The sequence below is a fragment of the Trichosurus vulpecula genome, chromosome 1 (genome assembly GCF_011100635.1).
Source record: "Trichosurus vulpecula isolate mTriVul1 chromosome 1, mTriVul1.pri, whole genome shotgun sequence".
NCBI lineage: Eukaryota > Metazoa > Chordata > Mammalia > Diprotodontia > Phalangeridae > Trichosurus > Trichosurus vulpecula.
In genome coordinates this window covers 500,734,879-500,762,039 of record NC_050573.1, presented here as the reverse complement: position 1 = coordinate 500,762,039, position 27,161 = coordinate 500,734,879, and the positions used below count along the sequence as shown (strand labels likewise).

Below are 27,161 nucleotides of genomic sequence, written 5' to 3'. Positions count from 1 at the left end.
CTAACTGACTTGACTTTACACATTTTATGTGCTTGATAAATGGTTTTTTTTCTTCCATCCATCCTCTATTATATTCGTCTCTCGTTTTTTTTTCTTATGCCCTGGAGAGGAAGTTTAACATAACAGGTAGAGACCCCCTGGAATTAATTGCAGTCTCTCCATTAGAATGCGAGATATATGCAGAAGAATGGAAGGTAATCTCAAAGAAAAGGCACTAGCGGGGAGAGGGGCTGAGAAAAGCCCCCAAGTACTTCCCCCTGCTAGAGCCTTCCCTTCGAGGTTACCTTCCCTTTGCATACATAAAGCACATAATTATGCACATGCGGCCTCCCCATAAGAATGCAAGGCGTAGAAAGTAAAAGGAAGGCTAGTAATCTCACCTAGGAGGCTCTACCTGTGGGAAGGGACGGGAAAGCTCTTTATCTTCAGTGGGAGGTTCCCTTTGAGATCCACCTTCCCTTTTCCCTCTCTGTATCTCGCATTCTGAGGGGGAAGACAGCATGCGAATGATGATGAACGTATAAGGAATATACAAAATAAAGGGAAGGTAATCTCAAAGGGAAGGTTCTTCTAGTGGAAGCACTTGGGGGCTTCTCTCCCCTGCCAACCCTCTGAGATTACCTCTACCCTATCTTGTATATAAGGAGCAGCTGGGTGGCTTAGTGGATAACACGCAGGGTCTGGAGTCGGGGACCGAGTTCAAATCCGGTCTTACACTTAACTAGCTGTGTGACGCTGAGCGTGTCACTCAACCCCGTTTGCCTCAGTTTCCTAAGTTGTAAAATGAGCATTAGAAATGTCAAATATTCCAGAATCTTGGCCGAGGAAACCCCAAAGGGGGTACTCACAAAGGGGAGGTCACGACTGACCCACAACAAAAGCCTCGTATACTGCGGCTTTTTGCTTCTAGTCTACGATGTTTGCGGCAGTCCTTCTATCGTCTGGCACAGTGCCTTCTGGTCCAAATGCGCTCAGTATTTTTTTTTTTGCACTTCTTATAAACGTTATTTTTTTGTCTCTTTTAAAAATCCAATCTCATTTTACGTCCAGACTGTGTATGCTTGACCCTACACTAGGCTTGGGGCGAGGTTGCTTTGCTTTCACGCCCCCTGCTGTTTGCCACACACACAAAGGTCCCGCGCCAGCGCGGCAGGTGCCCGCGCCCCGCCCCTCCTGTCAGCCCCGCCTCCCGGGAGGAGCGTGCGCTCAGCAACATCCCTCCGGCTCCCCACTCCCCGCCCCCGGCAGGTGCCCGCGCGCCTCTCCTCCCATCAGCCCCGCCTCCCGGGAGGCGCGTGCACCCAGCACTCCCTCCTCTCCCCCGCCCCAAGCAGCGTCACTTAGCTAGCCGGCCCTCCACGTAGGCATTCGGCCGGCTCGCCCAGAACGGGCTGGGTGAACTACATCCGGGTCGTTGGAGGCGCTCCCCCGCCCCTTTTCCTTCAGTAATCTCGCTCACTTCCTGCGGTTTCCGGTCTCTTTTGCACCCGTCGTCCCCGCCGCCGCGGTAGCCTCTCCCCCTCCCTGCCCCCTCCCTCACTTGTCCCCTCGCCTCCTCTCCGTGCGAGTCTCTCCCCCTCCCCCACCAGGCCCGCGCGCCGTTTCTCCCTCCCCCCACCCGCTCCCGGACTCGCGCCTCGCGGAGCCGTTTCCCGGGGAGACCGGCGCTGCCCTGCCCTCCTCCGCCGCCGCCGGCTCCCCGGCCGCCGGGGCTTGGCGAAGCCTCCGGGCCCCCTCCGCAGTGGTGAGGCGTCGGGGGAGCGGGGAGGCCGGGGCCGGGCTCACTCGGCTTTGTGTGTGTGTGTGCACAGCCCCGTCGCCGTGGTCCTCCGGCCGCCCCCAGCCCGGGACATGCCTCGGCCGGGGTCGGCGTGGGCGGCCGCCCTCCTGCTGCTGCTGGCGCTGGCGCTGGGGCCGGGCCGCTGCTCGGAGATCACCTTCGAGCTGCCAGACAACGCCAAGCAGTGCTTCTACGAGGACATCATCCAGGGCACCAAGTGTACCCTCGAGTTCCAGGTACCGAGCGCGGGCGGGCGGGGCGGGCGGGGAGCAGGCCGGAAGGGCGGACAGCCCCGAACCCCCGGGCCGCGAGCCTGCCCCTCATTCCCCAGGAAGCCCTGCCAAGTGGGGGGAGGGGGGGCTGAGTCGGGGTCAGGTGTAGGCGTCCGGAAATGCGCTTTGGAGGGAACGGAGCAAGGATGAAATGCCAAGCAACCCAACGAGCATTTATTAGGCACCAATTATATGAGAAGATGAAGGTTAGAGCGAGGCACCAGGGGGCAAGGGGTAGTGAATGATTCAGCCCTTGTAGTGCTTATCCTTAAAGCATACATGTAGTCGTGTATCCACATAGCTGATCTCAGTCGGTAACCCATTTATTAAGCGCCTACTATGTACCAGGCCCTGTGCTGAGCGCTGGGGATACAAAGAAAGGCAAAAGACAGTCCATGCCCTCCAGGAGCTCACAGTCTAATGGGGGGAGGGGCACTTACTTGCCCAAATCTATGTACCAACTAGGAAGTTGTTAAGTCGTCTCAATTGTGTCTGACAGTTCGTGACCCCATTTGGGGTTTTCTTGGCCTGATTTGCCATTTCTTTCTCGGGCTCGTTTTACAGATGAGGAAACTGAGGCAAACAGGGTTAAGTGACTCGCCCGGGTCACGAAGCTAGTTAAGTGTCTGAGGCTGGATTTGAACTTGGGAAGGGCTGGCGCACCATCTTCCGTTCCACCTTTGTTGTTATTCAGTCGTTTCACACCCCATTTGGGTCATCTAGCTGCCCCTCCCCCCACCACCACCACAAGGAAAAGCCGAGTTCAAATGTGGCCTCAGCTGTGTGACCCTGGGAAAGTGATCTAATTAGTGTGCCTCAGTTTCCTCGTTTGTAAAATGGGGCTAATAAGAGCACTTCCCCACCCCCCCCCTTGCTTTGAGGATAAAATAAAATAATAATTATGAAGCACTTAGTGCTTGGCACACATTTAATTATTATAAAAGTGGGGTAGGCCCGAGTTCAGATCTGCCCCCAGACAGGTCATTTCATCTCTGTTTCTCTCATTTTCCTCACATGTAAAATGAGGGTGATAGTAGCAGCCACCTCCCAGGGTTGTTGTGAGGATCAAATGAAATAGTTGTCAAGTGCTTCCTTAGCGCTGTGCCTAGCACATAGTAAACATTATATAAAGGCTTGTTATTACACAATAAATTGAAATAATCAACAGAGGGGAGGCACTAGAATTACAGGGGATCCAGGAAGTCAACAAGCATTATTAGGCACCTACTACATGCCACTGGGAAAAGCTCTTGGAATGCAAAGAAAACTAAAAAAGGGTCCCTGCCCTCAAGGAGTTTTCAGTCTCAAAGGGGGGCAACTTAAAAATAACTACTTAGAGATAGATAGGATACCTCAGAGATAATCTCAGTGGCAAGGCTCCAACATTAAGAGGGACTGGGAAAGTCTTCTTGCAGGAGGTAGGATTTTAGCTAATGCTTTAAACCCCTCTCCAATTTTGATAAAGCCTATGGTCCCCTTCTCAGAAACATATTTTTAAATGCATAAAAATACACAGGATGACAAAACAAACTAATTATACTGAAATACAATTATAAAAAATTTTGTTAAGACTCCACTGTAGCTTCTAGTTCTGGGTAGCTGATTGGCTGGGTGGCTTCCTTCCCATGGTTTTGTTACAACCTCAACTCTGATTTCCCAAGGCAGATTCATTCTTTAACTTCCCGATTTCCCAAATTTCCAATTTATTTCATTATTAATAGCAACTTCAGTGGTTTTCTGGAGGGAAAAAGGCAAGAAGTATTTTCATTTTGTAAACCTTGAGTGATGAAGACATTTGAATCCAGTGGAGTCAACTTTGGATGGTTTGGATTCTGGCTCTGCCTGTAACTAGAGATAGTTGAGTTAATTGAACAACCCTTCTAAAATTTTTCTACTTGAGAATTAGACATCAACGTTTTCCCTTCGTGTTGTTAATACCCATCTTTTCCTTCAAATAACTTAAAACGGTAATCAGCATCTTGGTTTTATAATTTTTCATTTCATTTTATTGCAGTGAGATGTAACCAAAATGAAATCTGTACGAACATTGTACGAAAGAGCTCTTCTTTATGTAATAAGTGCCTTTCTGAAAACGTGTTTATAAATGAATGATTTTAGGTTGATAGCCTTACTTTTAAAGACTTTCCATTTTAGATTTTTGTAAAACACATCAAAAATTGTGGCTTCATAACCTTATTAATAAAGAAGATTAAGCAGCAATGTGTAGAGTCATTTGATTTAAAAGGGGAAAGGTTGGAATGCTTTTGACATAGTGTATCTTGATTTCAAAGTATGTTATAGTGCTCCTGTAGAGACTAGAGAAATTCAGACTAGGTGGATTCATAAGAATGTTTTGATGGATTGTTGTTAACCTGTGGTAGCAAAGGGGGGTTTCTCTAGTGGTATGCCTTGGGCGTCTACTCTTGCGACTTAAACTATTGAACAGTTTTCAAACTTTTTTTTGTTGTTTTTTTGGAAGGGGAAAGGCCAGGGCAGTTGGGGTAAAGTGACTTGCCCAAGGTCACACAGCTGGTAAGTGTGCCGCGTCTGAGCCCGCATTGGAACTCAGGTCCTTCTGACTCCAGGGCTGGTGCTCTACTCACTGCGCCACCTAGCCGCCCTGTATTGAACATTTTTATTTTCAAGTTAAGATATAGAAGAATATGCTACTCAATCCTCAAATGACAAAAACAAACTCAGACGGTTATTTCATAATGATTAATAACAATCCATTTTTGGACTTCCTCCAGCCTCCTCACTTTAATCAAAATCTGCTAAATAATGATAACCATAAAGTATTATGTAACAGATGGAGGTTTGCAAAGTGCTTTACATGTTACCTCATTTGGTCTTACAACAACCCTGTAAGGTGAGCGCTTTTATCCCCATTATACAGATGAGGAAATTGAAACTGAGAGAAGGAAGTGACTTGCCCAAGGTCACACAGCTAGTAAGTTTCTGAGGCAAGATTTCATCTCAGGTCTTCTGGCTCCCAGTCCAGTGCTCTATCCCCCGCACCACTTAGCTGCCTGCTTTCCTCAGCTGCTCATAGCATTATTAAATGCCTCTTGGATATCTCAAAGTATGCTCCATAGGCATCTCAAACTCAGTGTGTCCAAAACAGAACTCATTAACTTTCCCCCAAACCCTTCCCTCTTTCCAGTTACTATTAAAGACATACCATTCTTCCAGTCATGTAGGATTGAAATATGAGGTCATCCTTGACTCCTCGCTTGAATTCATCCTGCATGGCCAATTTGTTGTCAAGTCTTGTCATTTCTACCTTCCCTTCTCTCATACCGTCCGGTCCATCCTCCGTTCAGCTACCAAAGTGATTTTCCTAAAGTATAAGTCTGACCATTCCACTCACCCATCCACTTAACTTCAGTGGCTCCCTACTGCCCCCAGAATCAAGTTTAGCATTTAAAGTTCTTCAGAATCTGGTACCTTCCTACTTTGACAGGCTCCCTGTACTTTATTCCCCTCCAAACACTTTATAATTCATTCACTCTGGCCTACTTGCTGTTCCTCATACATGAGACTCCATCTCCATGCCTGGAATGCTCCCCTTCTCACGTCTGTCTCTTAACATCCCTGGTTTCCTTCAAGACTAAGCTCCAATTGCCTTGCCAAAAACAAAACAAAATACAACTGAGGTCCAACCCCACCTTTGCAGGTAGGCCTTTCCTGGTCTTAGAGATTTGTAGTGCCTTCCCTCTTAGAAAACTATCCATCTGGTCTGTTACATCTTGTTTTTACCTAGTTATTTACATACTTTCTTCCTCATTAGAATATGAGCTCCTTGTGGGCAGGGAAAGGTGTTTTTGTTTTTGCCATCTTTGTATCCCCAGTGCTTAATAAGGATGCCACATTAATATTAAACCTTTAATAAGTGCTTGTTCATTGTAATTTGCTTGAAGAGAACACATCCCTGCTAATAACATTTGAAATGGCTCTATAATAGTTTGTTTCTAAAGCATTTTGCATACGTTATCTCATTTAGTCTCTGAACAATCCATGAAGTACTGTGGTTGGTATTGCCCATATTTTACTAGTGAGGAAACGGACTCATAGTTTTAATTGACTTGCCCATGGTCACACGACTAAGTGTCACTGGTGAGATTAGAACCCAAGTTTCTCCTGATTCCAAATTCAGCATTCTTTCTACTGTACAACTCCATATCTCTAAATCTTGGGCAGCATTGCTGAACTCTGCATTAGTGTCGCTACTTTTCTCCCACAACCTCCACCTTACCAGACAAGGAGAAATTAGTATAGGCTAGAGGTGTGGCATATTTTTTTCATTAGATGCCATTGATCAGAAACTTACCTATTTGTAAGCTGCTTGCATTTTTTGAGTTACTTAAAGAGAAACGGAAGCCAGAATGCTCCTCTCAAATCCTGGTTGGGAGAGAGCAAGGAAGGCCTCCAGTACTTAAGTGGACCCACTGTGGGAAACTTTTTGGGATAATGTAAACAAGAGTCTGATAGGAAGGACAGGCGTGAGTGGACTTCAAGTCTGCATCATTGTAGGGGACTCTCAAAATGATGAGGTCACTTCCGTTTGAGTACTGTGTATAAAATACATGGCAAACCTTAAAGGGTTACAGATGTCAGCCCCTGTTATTATTGCCTCCAGTGAAGTCTTGATGCTTTGCTTTCATTCTTATGTATTTCTGATATGAATTAATAATCGATTGACTAACTATTATGCTAGATTTTCTGACCTCCTTGATCCTTTCATTAGTCCTGAGGATTTACTAATCCTCAAGCTTGGGTAATCCTGCTAGCCAGTTTTTCTGCTCCTGTTACTGAGCTGCTGAGAACAGGCGTGGAATCAAGTTGATTTTATGCACAATAAATTTATAGCGCATGCCTTCAAATGGATCCTCACTGCTGCCCAGCAGCATTTCACTCTTATTTCGCAAGCCTTATTTCCTTGATCTGCTTTTCACTTAACATGGCTTCACACAGTGCCTTACTGAAGTCCCTCACAAGTTGGCATTTGACCTAACCTCTTTTTCTACTGAAGACATCAGGATGAGCCTTGGGATTACACTATATAAAAATTGGTTAACAGACATAAGAATATTTAGCCTGGAGGAGAGAAGATTTTAAAAAGACATGATAACTGTCTTCAAAAATTTCAGAGGCTATCATGTGAAAGAGAGATTATATTTTTTCTTAAAAATAAGAACAATGAAAAGGAGGTTACTGGGAAACAGATTGAATATTGATGTAAGAAAAAAGTGCCTGCTCCAGGAGGTAATGACCTTCCAGGTGAATAAACAACTAACCTTTGGATACACTACAGAGAATTTTTGTTCTGCTGTATGTTGTACAGGATAGCCTCAGTGATCCCTTTTTAATGAGTCTGTGGATTCCAGTCTTTAATCTTGACAAGTTTCTTATTATAACTTTTTTAAAATCACTCCTAATTCTTTTCTTCTCCCCTGTCTCAGAAGGGAGATCCTGATACTGACTAAAGCTAAACTCTCTACCTGTGCCCTTAATGTCATCTCTTTCTACCTCTTCTAGGACTTTGTAATTTAGCTTTTAGGTTCCTACCACTGTATGGAAAGTATTTCAAAGGTCAATAAAGACCTCCTTATCCTTGTCTTTAACTCCAAAGGCCTTTTTTGGTCTTCTTCCTTGAGTTCTCTGCAGCAATTGATAATGCTAGCAGCCTCTAACTGTACTTTCTCTTTCCTTACCTTCAGAGGTACCACCCTACTAGTTCCTTTGTAAACATGTACCTGTCTTCTTCACTAGTCTTTCTCTTGATCCTGTAAGGTGAGTGTTCCTCAGATTTTGCCTGGCATTAATCTTTTCTCTTAGCAATCTGACTGGTCCTGATCTCATTCCCTAGCTCTAGTCCTACATTTCTATCTTGATGTTTTCACTCAGGCATGCCTAAAACCAAACTTGTCTTCCCTCAAAATCTACATTACCTGATTTTAACTATTTCTGTCAGTGTTGCCATTACTTATTCAATCTCTCCATTTGATACCTTTGTGGGGAACGGGGGTTGACTCTTTCCTCTTCCCCACTTCTCATTCCATCCTTTACCAAATCCAAAACATTTCTTATGTTTGTTACCTTTTTCTTCTTCCCCTGCCTGCACCTGAATATGGGACTTCATCAACATCATTCACACCTTGGACTCTTGCAGATCCATTTGCAGATCTCTCTAGCTGAATGTCCTTTCCCCACTCCAATGGACCCTTAACCGTGCTCCCAATCAACCGATAAACACTTATCAACTGCTTACTACGCCCCAGGCACTGTGCTAAACTGGGGATGCAAAAGAAGCAAAGACAGTTCCTACCCTCAAGGAGTTTACGATCTGAGGGGAGAGAAATCAGGAAAACAAATACAAATAAAGCAAATAAAGGGTAAATAGGAAACCACAGGGAGGGCACTGGAATTAAGAGAGGTTTGGGAAGGCTTCCTATAGAAGGTGGGATTTTAGTTGGAACCTAAAAGAAGCCAAGGAGGTCAGTAGTCTGAAGTAGAAGAGGAAGAACATTTCAGGCATGGGGTGGGGGCAAGGGAGGGGGACAGCAGAAAAAAACGCTGCCTGAAGTAGAGAGATGATTAGTCTTATTAATGGAAACAGTTGGACACCGGTGTTACTGAATTGAAGAGTATGTGTTGGGAAGTAAGATGTAAGAAGATTGGAAATATGGGAGGAAACTAGGTTATAAAAGACTTGGAATGCCAACCAGAGCATTTTTTTTGTTACTTAGAAACAATAGGAAGCCACTAGGGTTTATTGAGTAGGGGGATGACATGGTCCAAGCTGTACATTTGGGAAATCACCTATGTGGCTGAATGGAGGATGAATTGGAATGGGGAGATACATGGGACAGGCAGACCCACCAGCAGACTATTGCAGTAAGCCAGGCTTGAGGTAATGAGGGTCCACACCAGGGTGGTGACAATGTAAGAGAAGCGTTTGTATTTGAACAGTGTTGCAGAGGTAACATTGACAGGCCTTGGAAACAGATTGGTTGCAAGCCTAAAAGTCCTGGAGAGGATGATATTGTCCTCGACAGTAATGGGGAAGATAGAAGGTTGGTAAGGTTTGGGAGAAAGATAACAAAATTCCATTTTCAGTATATTAAGTTTAAGATGTCTGCTACACACCCAGGCAAGATTTCTTAAAGGCAGGAGATGGAGCCAAGATCACGGAGAGAAGCCAGGAATTTGCCTGAGTTCTCCCCAAATTCCTTTAGAAACAACATTAAATCAAGCCTCTAAGAGGATTCAGGAGCAACAGAATCCACAAAAAGATGGAGTGAAACAATTTTCCAGCTTAAGATAACTTAGGAAAGGTCTGTCTCATTTAGATAAATGGGGAGTGTGAATGGTGGCTAGGCAAACCAATTGGAGGCTCTTAGCCACATCACAGATTAACAACCAAGGCCATACAGTCCTAGCACAGCAGGCCAGCTGTGAGACCTCCAGCCCCAGCGCAGAAGGTAAACTGCCAGCCCTGGAACCCCAGCACAACTAGGTCAGGCCATCCCAGTGCAAAAAGCCAGTGACCAGGCCCGTGGCCTCCAGTGCAAGGAGCTTGGGACAGTGCCTTCAATGTTCCAGGAGCAGTGCTCAACTTTAAAAGTCATGAAAGACTAAAAAAACAAAGGGGAGCAGGAAAGGGTTGTGATCATAGAAGTCTACTATGGTGACAGGGAAGACCAAAACATAAACTCGGAAGAGGACAACAGTGTCAAAATGCCTGCATGCGAAGCTTCAGAGAGGAATGTGAACTGATCTTAAGCCCAAAAAGCCGCCTTAGAAGAGCTCAAAAAGGATTTTAAAAATCAGATGACGGGTAGAAGAAAAATTGAGAAAGAAAAGAAATGAGAGTTATGCAAGAGTCAGCAGCTTGGAAAAGGAAGGACAAAAATTAAGGAAAACAGCTCTCCAAAAAGTAGCATTGGCCAAATGGAAAAGGAGGTACAAAAGCTAACTGAAGAAAACAATTCCTTAAAAATTAGAATTGGGAAAGTGGAAGCTAATGACTCTATAAGACATCAAGAGTCAAAACAAAATCAAAAGAATGAAAAAGTAGAAGAAAATGTAAAATGCCTCCTTGGAAAAACAACTGACCATGAAAACAGATCCAAGAGAGACAATTTAAGAATTATTGAACTAGCTGAAAGCCATGATCAAAAAAAGAGCCTGGACAGCATCTTTCAAGAAATTACGAGGAAAACTGCCCTGATATCCCAGAACCAGAGGATAAAATAGTAATTGAAAGAATCCACCAATCATATTGGGAAAGAGATCACAAAATGAAGACTCCAAGGAATATTATAGCCAAATTCCAGAATTATCAGGTCAAGGAGAAAATGTTACAAGCAGCCAGAAAGAAGCAATTCAGATATCAGAAGCCACAGTCGGCATTACACAGAATTTAGCAGCTTCATTAAAGGATTGGAGGGCTTGGAATATAATATTCCAGAAGTCAGAGGAGCTTGGATTATCACCAAGAATCAACTACCCAGCAAAATTGAGCTTAATCTTTCAGGGGAAAAGATGTATATTTAATGAAATAGGGGACTTTCAATCTTTCCTGATGAAAAGACCAGAACTGAACAGAAAATTTGATCTTCAAATAAAGATTCAAAAGCATAAAAAGGTAAACAGAAAAGAAAAAATTATTTATATACCTACACAGGAAGATGATACTTGTAACTCTTGAGAACTGTATCTCTGTTAGGGCAGGTAGAGAGAATGTACACAGACAGACGTGTGGATATAAGTTGATTTTGATATGATGATATAAAAAAAATTAAGGGGTGAAAAAAAGGATTGTACCAGGAGAAGAGGAAATTACATCACAATGAAGAGGCACAAAAAATCTATTACAGTAGAGGGGGAAGAAAGGGAGGAGTGAACATCGTTTGAACCTTCCTCTCATTGGATTTGGCTCAAAGAAGACATAAAATACACTCAGTTGGGTATAGAAATATATCTTACCCTATAGAGAAATAGGAGGAGAAAAGGGAAAGAAAGGGTGGGGCACTGATTGAAGGGAGGGCAGATTGAGGGAGTGGATGGTCAGAAGGGACAGGGTAAAAAAAGAGAAAAATATAAACGGGGAAAAATAGGATAGAGAGAAATACACAGTAATCATAACTGAATATAAATGGGATAAACTTTCCCATAAAATGCAAGCAGATTTGAAGCACAGTAGGTGTGGTAAAGTTAAAGAAGAATAAAGGTAGAAAGCCAGAGCAGAAATATATTATTCTTCAGCTGGAGTAAAACAAAAGCAGGAGCATCAGTCTTGATCTCAGATAAAGGAAAAGCAAAAATAGATCTAATTAAAAGAGATAAGGAAACTACATCTTGCTAGAAGGTACCACAGACCATGAAGTAATATCTCGATACTAAACGTATATGCACTAAGTGGTATAGCATCCAAATTCTTAGAGAAGAAGTTAAGTGAGTTACAGGAAGAAATAGACAGCAAAACTATACTAGTGGAAGTCCTCAACCTCCCCCTTTCAGAACTAGATAAATCTAACCACAAGAAGTTAAGGAGGTGAATAGAATTTTAGAAAAGTTAAGTATGATAGACATCTGGAGAAAATTGAATGGACATAGAAAAGAATACACCTTTTTCTCAGCAGTACATGACACATACACCAAAATTGACCATGTATTGGGGCATAAAAACCTCACAATCAAATGCAGCAAGGTAGAAATATTAAATGCCTCCTTTTTAGATCATCATGCAATAAAAATTATGTGTAATAAAGGTTCATAGAAAGGTGGCCTAAAAACTAATTGGAAAGTAAATAATCCCAAAGAATGAGTGAATCAAACAACAAATCATAGAAACAATTGATAATTTTATCAAGGAGAACAACAATAATGAGACAACATACCAAAACTTTATGGGATGCAGCAAAAAGTAGTTTTTAGGAGAAATTTTATATTTCTAAATGCTTATATGAATAAAATAGAGAAAGAAGAGATAAATAAATTGGGCACACAACTAAAAAAAGCTTTAAAAAAGAACAAATTAAAAATCCCCAAGTAAATACCAAATTAGAAATTCTGAAAATCAAAGGAGATTAATAAAATTGAAAGTATATTGAACTAATAAATAAAAGTAAGTTGGTTTTATGGGGAAAAAAAGCATAAAATTGGTAAACCTTGGGTTAATTTGATTAAAGAAAAAAAAAAAAGAAGAAAACCAAATTACCAGTATCAAAAATGAAAGGGATGAATTCACTAGCAATTAATAGGAAATTAAAGCAATAATTAGGAGCTGTTTTGCCCAACTGTGCGCCAGTAAATCTGACAATCTAAGTGAAATAGACGAATATTTACAAAAATATAAATTACCCAGATTAACCAAACTGGAAATAAAATATTTAACCCCATTTTAGAAAAAGAAATTGAACAAGCCATCAATGAACTCCTTAAGAAAAAGTTTCCAGGGCCAGACGAATTTATAGATGAATTCTACCAAACATTTAAAGAACAATTCCAGTACTACGTAAACTATTTGGAAAAAATAGGCAAAGAAAGAGTCCTACCAAATTCCTTTTATGACACAAATAAGGTGCTGATACCTAAACCAGGAAGAGCCAAAAGAAAGAGGATTATAGACCAATTTCTCCAATGAATATTGATGAAATTTTTTAAAATAAAATAATAGCAAAGAGTTTATAGCAGTTTATCACCAGGATAATACATTATGACCAGGTGGGATTTATACCAGGAATGCAGAGCTGGTTCAGTATTAGGAAAACTATCAACATAGTTGAGCATATCAATAACAAAACCAACAGAAACCATATGATTATTTCAGTAGGTGCAGAAAAGGCTTTTGACAAAATACAGTGCCCATTTCTGTTAAAAACACTGGAGAGCATGGGAATAAATGGAGTGTTCCTTAAAGGAAATGATAAACAGTATCTATCTAAAACCATCAGCAAGCATTATCTATGGTGGGATATGCTAGAAACATTCCCAGTAAGATCAGGGGTGAAACAAGGATGCCCATTATCACTGCCGTTATTCAATATTGTACTAGAAATGTTGGCTTTAGCAATAAGAGAAGAAAAAGAAATTGGAAGAATTAGAATAGGTGATGAGGAAACAAAACTATCACTCTTTGCAGAAGATATTGTGGTATGTATACAGAATCCTAGAGAATCAACCAAAAAACTACTTGAAACAATTAACAACTTTGCCAAAGTTGTAGGATATAACATAAAGCCACCTAAATCATCAATATTTCTATGTATTACCAACAAAACCCAGCAGCAAGAAATAGAAAGAGAAATTCCATTTAAAATGACTAGATACTATAAAATATTTGGGAGTCTACAAACCCAGGAACTATATGGACACAATTACAAAACACTTTTGACACAAATAGAGTCAGATCTATACAATTGGGAAAATATCAATTGCTCATGCGTAGGCCAAGCTAATATAATAAAAATGACAATCCTACCTAAATTAGTTTACTCATTCAGTGGTATGCCAATCAAACTACCAAAAAAGTATTTTATTGAGTTAGAAAAAATAATAAAATTCATCTGGAAGAACAAAAGGTCAAGAATATCAAGGGAATGAATGAAAAAAAAATGCAAAGGAAGGTAGTCTCGCCATACCAGATATAAAACCATATCCTAAAGCAAAAATCATGAAAACTATTCGGTACTGGCTAAGAAATAGAGTGATAGATCAATAGAATAGGTTGGGTACACAAGACATAGTAGTAAATGACTGTAGAACTCTATTGTTTGATAAACCCAAAGACTCCAGCTTCTGGGTTAAAAACTCACCATTTGACAAAAACTGCTGGGAAAACTGGAAAATAGTATGGCAGAAACTAGGCGTACACCAACATCTCACACTTTATACCAAGATACAGTCAAAATGGGTATATGATTTAAACATAAAGGGTGATACCATAAGCAAATTAGGAGAGCACGGAATGGTTTACCTGTCAGACCTGTGGAGAAGGAAAGACTTTATAACCAGACAAGAGATAGAGAACATTATGAAGTGCGAAGTAGATGATTTTGATTACTTTTAAAAAGGTTTTGCACAAACAGAACCAAATGCAACCAAGATTAGAAAGAAAACTGGGAAATAATTTTTACAGCCAGTGTTTCTGATAAAGTCCATATTCCTTATATATAGAGAACTGAGTCAAATTTGTAAGAATACAAGTCATTCCCCAGTTGATAAATGGTCAAAGGATATAAACAGGCAGTTTTCAAAAGAAGAAATTAAAGCTTCTATAGTCTCATGAAAAAATGCTCTAAATCAGTGTTGATTAGAGAAATGTAAAATAACTCTGAGGTACCACTTCACACCTATGAGATTGGCTAATATGACAGAAAAGGAAAATGATAAGTGTTGGAGAAGATGTGGGAAAAATTGGAACACTAATGCATTGCTGGTGGAGTTGTGAACTGATCCAGCCATTCTGGAGAGCAATTGGAAACTATGCCCAAACTGCTATAAAACGGTACATACCTTTTGACCCAGCAATATACTACTAGGTCTGTATCCCAAAGGTATCATAAAAAAGGGAAAAGGAACCACGTGCACTAAAATATTTATAGCAGCTCTTTTTGTGGTGGCCAAGAATTGGAAATTGAGGGGATGCCCATCAGTTGGGGAATGGCTGAACAAGTTATGGTATATGAATGTAATGGAATACTATTGTGCTGTAAGAAATGATGAGCAGGCAGATTTCAGAAAAACCTGGAAAGACATATATAAACTGATGCTGAGTGACATGAATAGAATCGGAAAACATTGTACACAGTAACAGCAACTCTGTGCCATGATCAACTGATTGACTTAGCTCTTCTTAGCAGTACAGTAATCCAAGACAATTCCAAAAAACTCATGATGGAAAATGCTATCCACATCCAGAGAAAGAACTATAGAGTCTGAATGCAGGTGGAAGCATACTGTTTTCACTTTGGTTTTTGTTTTTTCTTTCTTGCAATTTTCTCTTTTGTTCTGATTCTTCTTTCACAACCTGACTAATATGGAAATATGTTTAATGTGATTGTACATGTATAACCTCTGTCAGACTGCTTGCTGTGTTAGGGAGGAAAAAAAATGAAGAAGAAAAATTTAGAACTCAAAATATTACAAAAATGGATTTTGAAAACTATCTTTACATGTAAATGAAAGAAAAATAAAAATACTGCTAAATACAAAAAAAGATTTATGAAAGGCGGTTGGTGGAGATGTGACATTGGAGGTCGGCAGAGAAATTAGGGCAGGAAAGGTAGATTTGGAAATCATCAGCATAGAGATGGTAATTACATCCATGAAAGCTGAGGAGATCACCAAGTAAAGTAGTATGGATAGAGGGAGAAAAGGAGAGGGGCAAGGATACCAGCAGTTAAAGGACATAATCTAGAAGAGGATCCAGCAGAGGAGACAGAGCAGGAGTGGTCCCATAGATAAAAAGAGAACCAGGAGAGAATGGTGTCTTGAAAACCTAGAGAGAAAAGAGTATCAAGGTAGAGTGATCACCAGTGTCAGAGGTTGAGGAAAATGAGGATTGAAAACAAGCCAATGCATTTGGTAACCAAGCGATCATCAGTAACTTTGGAAAAGTGGAAAACAGATTGTAAGGGGTTAAGAAGAGAGTGAGGGGAGAAAAATGAAGACCACTATTGTGGATGGTCTTTTCTAGTTTAGCTACAAAGAACAGAAGAGATAGATATATAAGATGATAGCAGGGATGGAGGATCAAGTGAAGGTTTTTTCAGGATAGGGGAGGCATGGGCACATTTGTAGGCAGTAGGAAATGAACAAGGGGAGAATGAGAAAGGGAGAGATTGAAAATAAGTGAAAAATTGGGGTTGACAGGGGCAGTCTTTTGAAGGAGATGGGATTGGAATGAGATCTCTGGAACAAATAGAGGGATTAGCCTTAGTAAGGAGTGAGGCCACTTCATCATGCGAGACAGTAGTGAAGGGGGAGTAGCACAAGGTATCGGAATGATAGGAGATGAAGAAGAGGAGAGAAGAGGGAGTTCTTGGCTTCAGTTATTTCTATGAAATGTGAGGTACTTTTCAACCAGGATTGAGGGAAGAAGGGAACCATTGGAGGTTTAAGGGGGGGTAAAAAGGTTTGGAGCAGTTGCGATGGAGAGTGGCGTCATGAGTTGATAACAGAGGTGTGGAAGGACTGCCTAGCAGCAGTGAGGGCCCATTCAAGGTTGTATAACATAAATTTGTAGTGGACCCAGTTTGGATTTGGGGATTTTTTTCCCCCTTCATTTAGCAGTACATGTGTAAAGTTAGAGACGATGAATGGTGGGAGTGATCCAAGGCTGAGGCTTGGCTGAGTATAATCAGTGATATGAGATTAATAATCTTTCATATCTGTAGAGCTAGTGATGTCATTCTTGAGATGAAAACTCATCTGGTTCTCTATTGCCAATGAGGTAAATTTCAGACTCCTTTGACTAGCATTCAAGGCCCTCTACGATATGGTACCATTTTACTCTTGTGGGCTTTTCTCATGTTATTCCTATGCATTTATTCCTTTTAGCTAAAATTGTAGCCTTCAAGTTAATTGGAAGGTAACATTAGAGGTCATCTGGTCTAGCTTCCCACCAGTGCAGGAGTCCTTACAGTCATCTAGCTTCCTTTTGAATACCTCTGGTTGTAGAAAACTTACCTCATGAAAGAATTCTTTTCATTATTGAACAACTCTACTTGTTTTGTTTTGTTTTTAATTTTATTTTTGAATCAAAATTTGCCTCTTGGTAAAGGCCCATCAATAGAAATATTAGAATATGGTATTGTCTGCCATATTAAACAATAACTGGCACTTTATTTTAGTATTATAACAGGAAAATTGGTTAATGTCTTTAATTTTTGTTCTACTCCAAACTTTTCGTGTTTTTCTTTCTACAGGTGATTACTGGTGGTCATTATGATGTAGATTGTCGGTTGGAAGATCCTGATGGTGTAGTGTTATACAAAGAAATGAAGAAACAGTATGATAGTTTTACCTTCACTGCATCCAGAAATGGAACATACAAATTTTGTTTCAGTAATGAGTTCTCTACTTTCACACACAAAACTGTGTACTTTGACTTTCAAGTTGGAGAAGATCCACCATTGTTTCCCAGTGAGAACAGAGTCAGTGCACTTACACAGGTAAAAGCAAATATAGATCATCTGTATAATAATAATAGTATGCATAAATGCTTTTGTTTTTAAAAAGATATTAAGAAGAAACAATAGCAGTGCACAATAAAAACCCACCCCAGCTCCCCCAGAATTCTAGCGGTGGGGTGTATTTGATGAAAAAAAGGCTGAACCTACCACGTTGGTGGCCTGAGTTGAGGCAGAAATGTACAAATATAGCCCAGAGATAAAAGATGATCTTCACATTCTATTTAATATTAATCAGACTGCTGTAGTAATATTATGCTGTGCAATTTTTTAGTTAAATTTTTTTGAATTAACAAACATGTCTTTTCTCTTCCATCTCCCTTTCTCCTTTCCCATTAGAAAAAAGAAAAAGAAAACCCTTGTAATAGATACACAGTCAAGTAAACAAATTCGCACCTTGACCCTATCCTAAAAAGGGCATAAATTGTTCTCCTGATTCTGCTCCTTTCATTCTGCATCAGTTCATAAAGATCTTCTTGTTTCTCTGAAACCATCTTTACTTATTGTACTCTGCTATGTAATCAAAATATTGAGGAGTTAAAATCGTTAAAGGTTCTGAAACAGAACCTCATGAAGAATGGCTAGAAAGACTAGGAAAGAAAGTATATGGTGAAATATCATGAAGATAGTAGGTTTATTTCCACCCCAGTTTCACTGTTCTCTTTCAGGATAGGAAATAAATTTCAAAGGAAAGAAGCTTATAGTTGAAAGGTTTTCAATTTCACATCACTTCCAGAACTTTGTAAATTCCTAGTGAAGAGAAGAGGTATTTGTAATACAGTTTGTGAGCCAATCTTTAGAATTACAAAAAAAAATATTCTTAAGATCTTATGATGAAAAAACTATCCACCTCCAGAGAAAGAACTGATAGAGTCTGAGTGCAGGTCAAAGAATACCTTTTTTTCTTTCTTTACTTTTTTTGGGAGGGGTGAATTGCACAAAACAACTAATGGAACTGTTTTGCCTGACTACACATGTATAACCGATATCAAATTATTGAAAGAATATTTGAAATTTTAAAAAACATATAAAATGCCCAATTCTTAATTCATTCTGCAAGGCTTAGCATATAAGTAGGTGCTTTAGCAAGTTGATAAGTACAGAAATTTTAAAAAATTAAATGAACCTACTATTTGTAAAAGTTCATTTTATTTCATATCCAAAACTATTGACTGAGCTTATTCACATTCAGCTTATATTTATATTAGTACATCAGTGTATCACAAATAAAAGATCTGTGATTTCGTCAGCTTCAGGAATTTCCTCCACCAACACGGATCAAAACCCACATGAGTTAATAGATAGGAACTTGCCAGTGACACACAGCTAGTGTCAGAGGTAAGGTTTGAAACCAGGTCTTCCTAACTCTAAGCCTAGCTATTCCGTTATTCCGTGTTACTTCTATAGCAGTGGATGTGTAATCAGGAAATATGTATCCAGTGCCTAACAGGTATTAGGTGCTTGGGACACATTAAAAAAAAAAAATGGAAACCCTCCCTGCCCTCAAGGAACCTGTATTCCATCGGAGGAGATAGCTTGTACACCGATAAGAATATACAGAATAAAAGGTAATTTGAGAGCAGTAGTAGGTAGGGGATCAGGAAAAAACCCATGTAGATTATAGCATTTGATTTGAATTTTCAGGGAAACTACAAGTGCTTTTCACTAGAAGTGGAGAGGGAGTACATTCTGGGCATGAAAATGATGGGTGTCTATTTAAAATCTATGGCTTGCATAACCTTCTCTAACCTTACACAATTCTCTTGCACTGCTTTGCTATGTGATTTTCATACCCAAATTATTTCTTACCCAGTATCTATTGATGAAATTAAGCAAAAACCAAGCACGGTTCTGTAATACTTAGTTTCCACACATGCACACTTATTAAAGTTCCCTAATGCAAGAAATATAATAGAAAAATAGTATTGTAACACAGATTTTTGTACTCAGCCACTACTAAACTTTTAAACAGTGGAAATTGTTAATCGTAATATGCCAGGCATTATAAAGTCATATTCCACTCTTCAAAATATGAAGTAATCTAAAGCTTAAGGATTCTGTTTTCTCTCTGAGTGAAGTAGAACAACCATCTCAAACTAGGGGTAAATACAGTGAAGTTAGTTATACCCTATCAAGAAAAAAAGGCATTGGTTTAATCAACAATCATGAGAAGAGAAAAATTAGCAGATTTACAAAGAATTCAGTAAGGCGTGAGCTTGTTCTCTGAGTGCATTGCTGAAGTTGAGCCAGAGTATGTTACTCCAAGTTTTCTCCATAAAAGTAGGCTTTGAGTTTTACTCTCTGTAGCTTAAAGTTCTCCCAGGCTGATATTCACATGTTTGCTCTCCCATTTTGAAGCCCCGATAGTAGCATGCTACAGCCTCCTACTTCATAAGGGGTGCAGCACTGAAGTCAGAGTCAGTAATTAACAGTTCCACACCTTACCTACACAGCCCATATGGTCTGTCCAATGCTGCCAGAGCTCATTATCACCCTGGAGTCTAGCAGCAGTCATAGCAGGAACAAAGCGGGAACCTGGGAGGTTCTCAATGTTGCCTCACTTAAATCCAATTCACATGAAAATTAAGACATCACCCCTGTGATATCATTGGTCCTCTTCAAAAACGAAGGATGAACAAGTGGCTGCAGTGAAATAAAGTGGTTGTCTATAATTTGGGGAAATTTTTGTGTTTAACTTAAAAAATCAAATGTCTCACTGTACAACAATAACTTGGGGTTTTTATATAGAACTTTAAACTTTGTGGAGTGATTAACATTTTGTTTAATCCCATAAAAACCTTGAGAGGTAGTTACTATGCATCCATTTTACAGATAAAGAAACTAAAAGAGAGGACAAATAATCTCCTTTTGGTCACATGCTAGTGTCAAAGATGATATTTAATACTTCCTAACTTCAAACTACACAACAGTGCCTCTCCTAGGATGTTCAGTAAGATATCCTTTCTTTGGCAAGAAGAGAATTTCCTAAGAATGATACAAAGATTATAAATGGAAAAAGAAAAATTTTTCCTCCTAAAAAGAAATATGTTAGAAAGTAAACTATTGGCAAGACTAACTGAAAATATTTCTGTCTAGATGGAATCTGCTTGTGTTTCAATTCACGAAGCTTTGAAGTCTGTCATCGACTACCAGACTCATTTCCGACTAAGAGAAGCTCAAGGACGCAGCCGGGCAGAGGATCTAAATACAAGAGTGGCCTATTGGTCAATTGGAGAAGCCATCATTCTTCTTGTTGTTAGCATAGGGCAGGTATTTCTTCTGAAAAGCTTTTTCTCAGATAAACGAACCACTACAACCCGTGTTGGATCATAACTAGTGTTTTGAGAATTGATCCACTATACATCTGTAATGTTGCTGTTTTCCCATTAATAGTAGGTACCGAAGAACTTAATATTGGCAATATTTTAAAAACCTCTTTACCCCCTTACATTGATTGTGGGGAAATGCAACATATATCCCTAAACAATGGGAAAGGACACCTTTTTATTTGAAAAAGTTGAAAAACTTCAGAGCTTGTTTGAAGCTTTTCATGTTAAACATCCAACACAAACATTCTACCCTTTCCACAGTTGTTTGTATTCACTCTTATCACTCTAAACTTTGTCATGTTGATTCTTTTTAATCAGTAAGACTACTTCTGTCAAAGGGAACTGATATTTTAATTCCTTAGGTTGCTTTAGAGATAAGTTATATTATGGAGGAAGAAAATAGCCCTTTCAGTAGGTTAGGCATGAATTTTTGTTTTTTAAACCAGTGTGATGAACTGTAGGCTAAGCCCTGTACTGCACTTTTGATTTGTTAATAAAAAAAAAAGTCTGCCATAGTTACATAATTTTGATTCAGTTTTGAGTTGATATATCATGGTCCAAATTGTTAGTCTTTAATTGCCTGTAGAGTAGCAGGTTTTATACTCATTCTATAGTTTATAAAACTATAAAAGCAGTGAGTTTTTCAGTAATTGTAGAATTGAAACCTTAGAGATTTTGGTTGAAGACACTGAGAGATATTAGAGCTCCAGTTAGAGAGAATTTTTGATAACTTTGCCACAAACATCACAGTTTCTATATTGACATATTCTTCCGTCTTTATAATGACTGGCTTTCTCCATCTGTGGCTACGTTGATTTTAGATATATCAAGTTATTGTAATTCTTTGAGCTATTTAAAATCTCATTTGACATTTTCATTGTTAGCATTACACAATGCTGTACGTTCAGTCACTGTTAGGTAATGATACTTTTTTTCCCCTTGAACTTAGAATGGGAATCACAATTGTTAATATTTGATTGTTGGTCATGAAACAGTAACAGAAAAGGTTTAAAGTGTTTTATGTGTTATTTTTTCATCCCAGTAAATGGTTTGCATTGGTTTCAACCTTTAGTAGATCTATTACCTACTTTTATTGAGCTGCCATGGGCATTTTTCTTTGAAACAGGAAAATATTCTTATCTTGTGTAAATTGAAACTCTCATTAAGATTAGTTTCCTCTGTCCTAGAATGGGATCATTTTACTATTCTATAATGCTAAGCCAAAAATTCTACAAATAGTTAAAACATTTTTCTGATGTTAGACAAAAAAAAGTTATTTATTCCCCTGTGGTTTTGTATGAGAATGAGTGCTGTACCAAAAAATGTGATTGTTCAATCCCTGTGACAACATCTAATACTAAAGAGTATTAATTGGACAGCATTTCTAGTCTTTCAGTTTACCATCACTGACCAGAAATTGTCAGTTCTTAATTCCGAGACCTTTTTTAATACAAACATATTTCCAGCAAGTTTTTCTTTTTTTTTCTGAGAGGGGGAAAAAGTTGCTGTTGTGGTTTACTTTGAGTTCCACAACATAGCAGAAGCATTTGCTAAATGACTCTTGCATGATTTAAATCCTTAAGATTTTTCAGAGCAAAACAGAATTGCATGTAACAAGATTTGGACAAAGATCTAAAGTTATAGATTTGTTCATGAGAAGTGTGGTACAGATATTTAGACTTGATTTGGATTTGATTTCAATCTAGTTAATGTCCTATGCATAATATTATAGATGTATTTTAATAGGTCCTTTTCATATTGCTACTCTGCTCTGTCCTTCAGATCTTTTATTAGGCAGTACACACACACACACACACACACACATTTCATGAAACCAGCGTTTTTCTCCTGTTATATTTGGAGAACAACAAAATTTAAAGTACTTATAAGCCAAGATTTGGTCCACAAAATATTTAAGCTAAGAAGTTAATTTCTGATGTTTGTTTTCTTTCCTGACTTGTGCGTGTATATGTATATTAGAAAATACACATCTCTCTATATAGAAACACATGCTAATTAGTTTTTTTCTTCCTCCCATTAAAAATGCTTGGTCTGTTGAGTCATAAAGAAAAATTTGAAGCCAGTTCTTTCATCCTTTCAACTTACTCTAATAGTTTGAAAATTCCCAGATGTTTGCTTGGACACATGGCACAGGATGCATATTTAAACATTCATAGTTGTATATATTTTTTTAAGTAGTTAATGGAAAGGGATTTAATATACAAGTTTATATGATAAAACATCAACTTGTGAAGTAAACATCTTAAAATATTGTTTTGCTGATAAAATCTAAACATTTTTGTGTTAAAAGAAGATGTGGTAGTGGTGTGTGATTCAAAAAGGTTACCCAAAGCTTGACAATATTAAACTTTGAATACAATGAACTGAAAAACAATTTTTAAAAACTATTCTTTGAAAGATATGTTTAAATTCTTGTGTATTGTCAGTTCCTGTTTTAGTTTGTAAATGTTTAACATTTATAGTTTGAATGAAACAAAGCAGATCCTTTGAATATTGTTTTGGAAAAATTAAAACAAATTAATATATGAATATGATGTAGTGGCTTTTTTGGGTTTAGCTTGGGACAGGCAGGAACTTATTCTGAATTAAACAGATATTATTTCTAAAAGATTGTGCCAGTGTCATATAAAATAAATGCTTTTTAAAAACTATCTACATTCCTGACACATAATTTGAAACTTTAAAAAAATCTTAAAATTGAAACCCAATTCATGGAATATAGACTTTTTTAAAGAGCAGGATACTGTTTTGTTTGTGCTTTTACTCTTTTTCCTTGATACTACCCCACAAGATAAAATATAAATTTATTAGCCCATTAAGACCTTCTACAAACTGGATCTTATTTACCTTTTTTAAATTTTATTTTCCTCTTGCAAAAGCCTTGGTGGAGGAACCATTGTCTCCAAATGTGCATTTATTGCCACTGATAGCTGCAGTTATTTTTGCTATTCTGCCATTCAGAAAACAAAGCATTTCTAGCCAAATTGAGTCTCTTACTGTTCCCAAGCAAGCTTTACATTTTTCCACCTCTCTTCCTTTGCTCAGTATTTTCCCTACCTTCAGTACCCTTCTCTTTTCACCTATTCAAATTAGGATCCAGTTAAAATCTTATTTCAATTGAAGCCTTCCCTACCACACTCCCTAGGGTGCAGTGATCGTTGCACCACTCATTTGACAGTTACTATTAGTAAGCCATGTATTTTTAGGTTTGAGTTGGTTTTGGTTTGGGGCTTTTTGGGGGGGAGTTGGCACAAGGAAGGGAATGCATACGTAGTTTGAAGTATGTTTTATCTCATTAACTAGATAACCTCTTAGTTACTTAAGTGAATTCCATAGTGCCTAACTCAATACTTTATACCTAGTGGACCCCGATATTTGTTAATTTATTTTAAAAGGGATCTGGATCTTGGATCTTGCTTAATTTAACTCCTACTTTGTGATAGCTATTTTGGAGGAAAAAAATGGAACCAAAAACTCTTGGCTACTTTTAAGTCAAGAACCCTTGCTTTTTTATGCAATGTTTATGCTGCTGCAGTCCTAATTTTCTGTTGATCACTAAAAGTCCTTTTGCATTTATTCTGTAACCAAGATTTTCTAATTTTAAGTGGAAATAATTTCTCTGGACCACCTGTTCCACTATTCAATTGAGAAGTCTTATTTATCTGTGTGATTTTTCTTAAGTCAGGCACTGCTTAGTAGCAATGGGGAGAAGTACTTAAAGGGATGCAGCTGATCTTTGATTGTATAGGTATTCCACACACACACGGATCACAAGCCCTTTACAGGCTAATACATGGTCTTTGTGAATCATGGTCAACCTGTGACAGAAAATTCTGCTTTCATTAGGAAGTGGACATTTATCTTACAGTCAGGTGACATATAATACTGGCTCAAAACTGGACCATTGTAACAAGGAATACAATTTTCCAGTCTTGTCATCCACAAATGTTTTTATCCTTGCTCTGCTAGTTGTCCCTGTTTCTCCAGAGGACCCCTGTGAAGCTACCTGCCTACTTTCCCCATTGCTGTTGTTACTTCCAAACAGCATTTGCTCTTGAGCTCTTGGGGAACTATATTACCAGTATATACCTTTTGGAGGTTTTCTGGGGAGTTGTTTATTGCTGATGACAGTGACAATGGGAAATGTTAAAAAAAAAGGGGTCCCTATTTTAGGAATTGCCTTCATTAAAATGTTTTTTTAATTGCAAATCCAATTTTAATGTGAATAATTTTCACTTAAACTTGTAAGAAGAGCAGCTGCCAATGGTGTTTTGGGATATAATTCAGAGATAAAGTACATTCAGACTATCTATAGACTATTTCATCACATCACCAAACTGAGCAGGTGAGAATTTTCAAGGTAGCAGTAAATGAGAGATTATAAATCTGAAGCAATGTACCTGTAATCTCATCTAGACCACCTGTTCCACCATTCAATTCAAAAAAATGTTTACTTTATCGTAAGTCAGTGCCTGTATTCATAAGTTATGATGCATTCTCTCAACAAACATGTTTTCAGCCTGCCATCTTGGCTCCACCCCATCATTCAACAAATATGAGTACATTACTTAGTGCCCAGGCACTCTAGGCAGTTACAGAATTTAAAAGTAACTTGTGAAAAGAATATAGGCCCAGGAGTCCAATAAAGTGCTTAAAACTCCACTGTGTCATAATAAGAGTCACCAAGATGATACTTTTACATGTGCTTTTAACAATACTTTTTGCAAAAACTTCCTGTATAATTAAACCAAAGGTTCTGCCCATTTCATAAGTATATAAAACCTTGAAAGGAGTTGGTAGGACTTTGTGCACACTTACATTGGCATGTTTCAGTTTTGTACAAAATGAGTGCCAGATGGGTTTATGGGTATGTTATTTTGGAGAAGCATATTTCTTACCTGCCTTCAGAACATATAATGTAGAATATAGGAACCTTCCCCAAAGCTGTCTATTTTTTTAAATCCTTAGCATTTTACTTATAAGAGTCTTAGGTGTGACAAGTTCCTTTTTCAGCCATATTATGAAACCAGAAAACATGGGAGACACATCACTTTGATAAGTCCAAATTCAAGAAAGATCCCCATTAAATGGTGTGGTGTTCCAGAAGCTGCCATTTGTGGATGACATACTGATTTCATCAAGCACTGAAACTTTGCAGTGCCCCTCAAATGAGAGCTATGGGTTATAATTCAACAGAAGGAGCTATCACATAGGAAGACAATGAACAGAAAACACTTGAAAAACTTGAAAGTCCAGGGAGAAGAAAGTTATGTAGAGAATAAAAGTGTGCAACAACTATAGCAGATCAAGAAAGATGAGGACTGAAGAAAGACCCATCAGATGGACCTCCCCCTGCTGCTTTGCAGAGATGAGAGGTCCATGGATGTAAAAAATTGCATATAATGCTACATTTTTTTCTATTGCAATTTGCAATTTCTATTGCTATTTTTTTTAAACTATAAGGGATAGTTCACTAGGAGGGGAGGAATAGGGGGGTAACAACGGTATAAAAAGAAAATCTTTTTTTAAAGAGATCATCAGTAACAAAGTTTCAGTTGAGTTTCAAGGTAAACTGGATTAGAGTGGGTTGGAGTGAGTAAGTAAAGGCAATGAGTATAGACAGCTTTGTCTAGTACTGGACTATGCAGGTATTTGAAATTCTTTCATGTGAATGAAGGATTAGAAAGCAGAACTATGATCATTGGATAGAAGTTGCAAATAGCTGAATTGAGGCTTGGTGTAAGGAAAATTCTTGAAAGGACAGAAATATATATATAAAACAAAAAATCTTTAGATTTTAATCTAAATACAGAAATGATATTATATTAATATATGTATATATAAAGAGTAATCTTAATAGAGCTATCCAAAAGTTAAAAGGGGTACTTTGGTAGTAGTTGGTTTCCCTTCTCTTCAAGCAAGGGTTGGTGTGTTGGTTGAGAGAGGCGAGGATTCTTTTTCAAGTAAAGGTTAAACTAGGTATCCAGTGATTTTGTGAAGCATGAAAGAGTATTAGAGAGTCACTTAAAACAAAAATGTCAAGCACTGGGCCACTGGCATCCTGTTCAGCAACACTCTTAAGAAAGGCTAAAACCAGATTAAAATGTAATTGAAAAATATTTAACAAAATACAATAAAATATAGATCATGTTAATATGTGGTTTTCTGAGTCAATCTACATAACAGCCTGCAAGGCTCCTTGTGTACAGTTTAGGGGCCTTTTCTATTTGAGTTTGACACCCCTGGCTTAGGGTACTGAAAAGTTAACCCATTTGCCCAAGGTCGCCTCTTGCAGTAGAATCCAAGCCCAGCTCTCTCTGGCTCCAGACCAGCTCTATCTAGCCTGCCACACTGCTTCTCAGACAACTCTTAACAACTCTGAAGGTGACAACCTGAATAGATAAAGGACAGTTTCTTATTTAGAGTTCTCTATATCAGTGAAACCAAGACTGCTCACACAGAACTTCCATATGATCCCTTTGGGAGATGGCATGTATGCCGTGATCTAAGAGTTTGCAGGATGAGTCTCTTCTGCTGGATAGTGAGGATTTCCATGAAA

At 38.7% G+C, this 27,161-nt stretch overlaps 1 protein-coding gene across 1 annotated transcript; it reads left to right on the top strand.

Annotated features, from left to right (window-relative positions):
* The first annotated feature begins 1,362 nt into the window (after nt 1–1,362).
* On the top strand, nt 1,363–23,210 carry TMED7 (transmembrane p24 trafficking protein 7). Its single transcript, XM_036740175.1, has 3 exons — nt 1,363–2,016; nt 16,989–17,234; nt 20,349–23,210. The coding sequence occupies exons 1-3, from the start codon at nt 1,852–1,854 to the stop codon at nt 20,583–20,585; spliced, it is 648 nt and encodes a 215-aa protein (XP_036596070.1). The 5' UTR covers nt 1,363–1,851; the 3' UTR covers nt 20,586–23,210.
* The last annotated feature ends 3,951 nt before the right edge of the window (nt 23,211–27,161 follow it).

Excerpts from the sequence above, each read along its gene's own strand:
- TMED7 (XM_036740175.1), top strand. The coding sequence starts at position 1,852 with ATGCCTCGGCCGGGGTCGGCGTGGGCGGCCGCCCTCCTGCTGCTGCTG. Across the intron at positions 2,017-16,988 it reads AGTGTACCCTCGAGTTCCAG|GTGATTACTGGTGGTCATTA; the intron begins GTACCGAGCGCG and ends TTCTTTCTACAG. Across the intron at positions 17,235-20,348 it reads GAGTCAGTGCACTTACACAG|ATGGAATCTGCTTGTGTTTC; the intron begins GTAAAAGCAAAT and ends ATTTCTGTCTAG.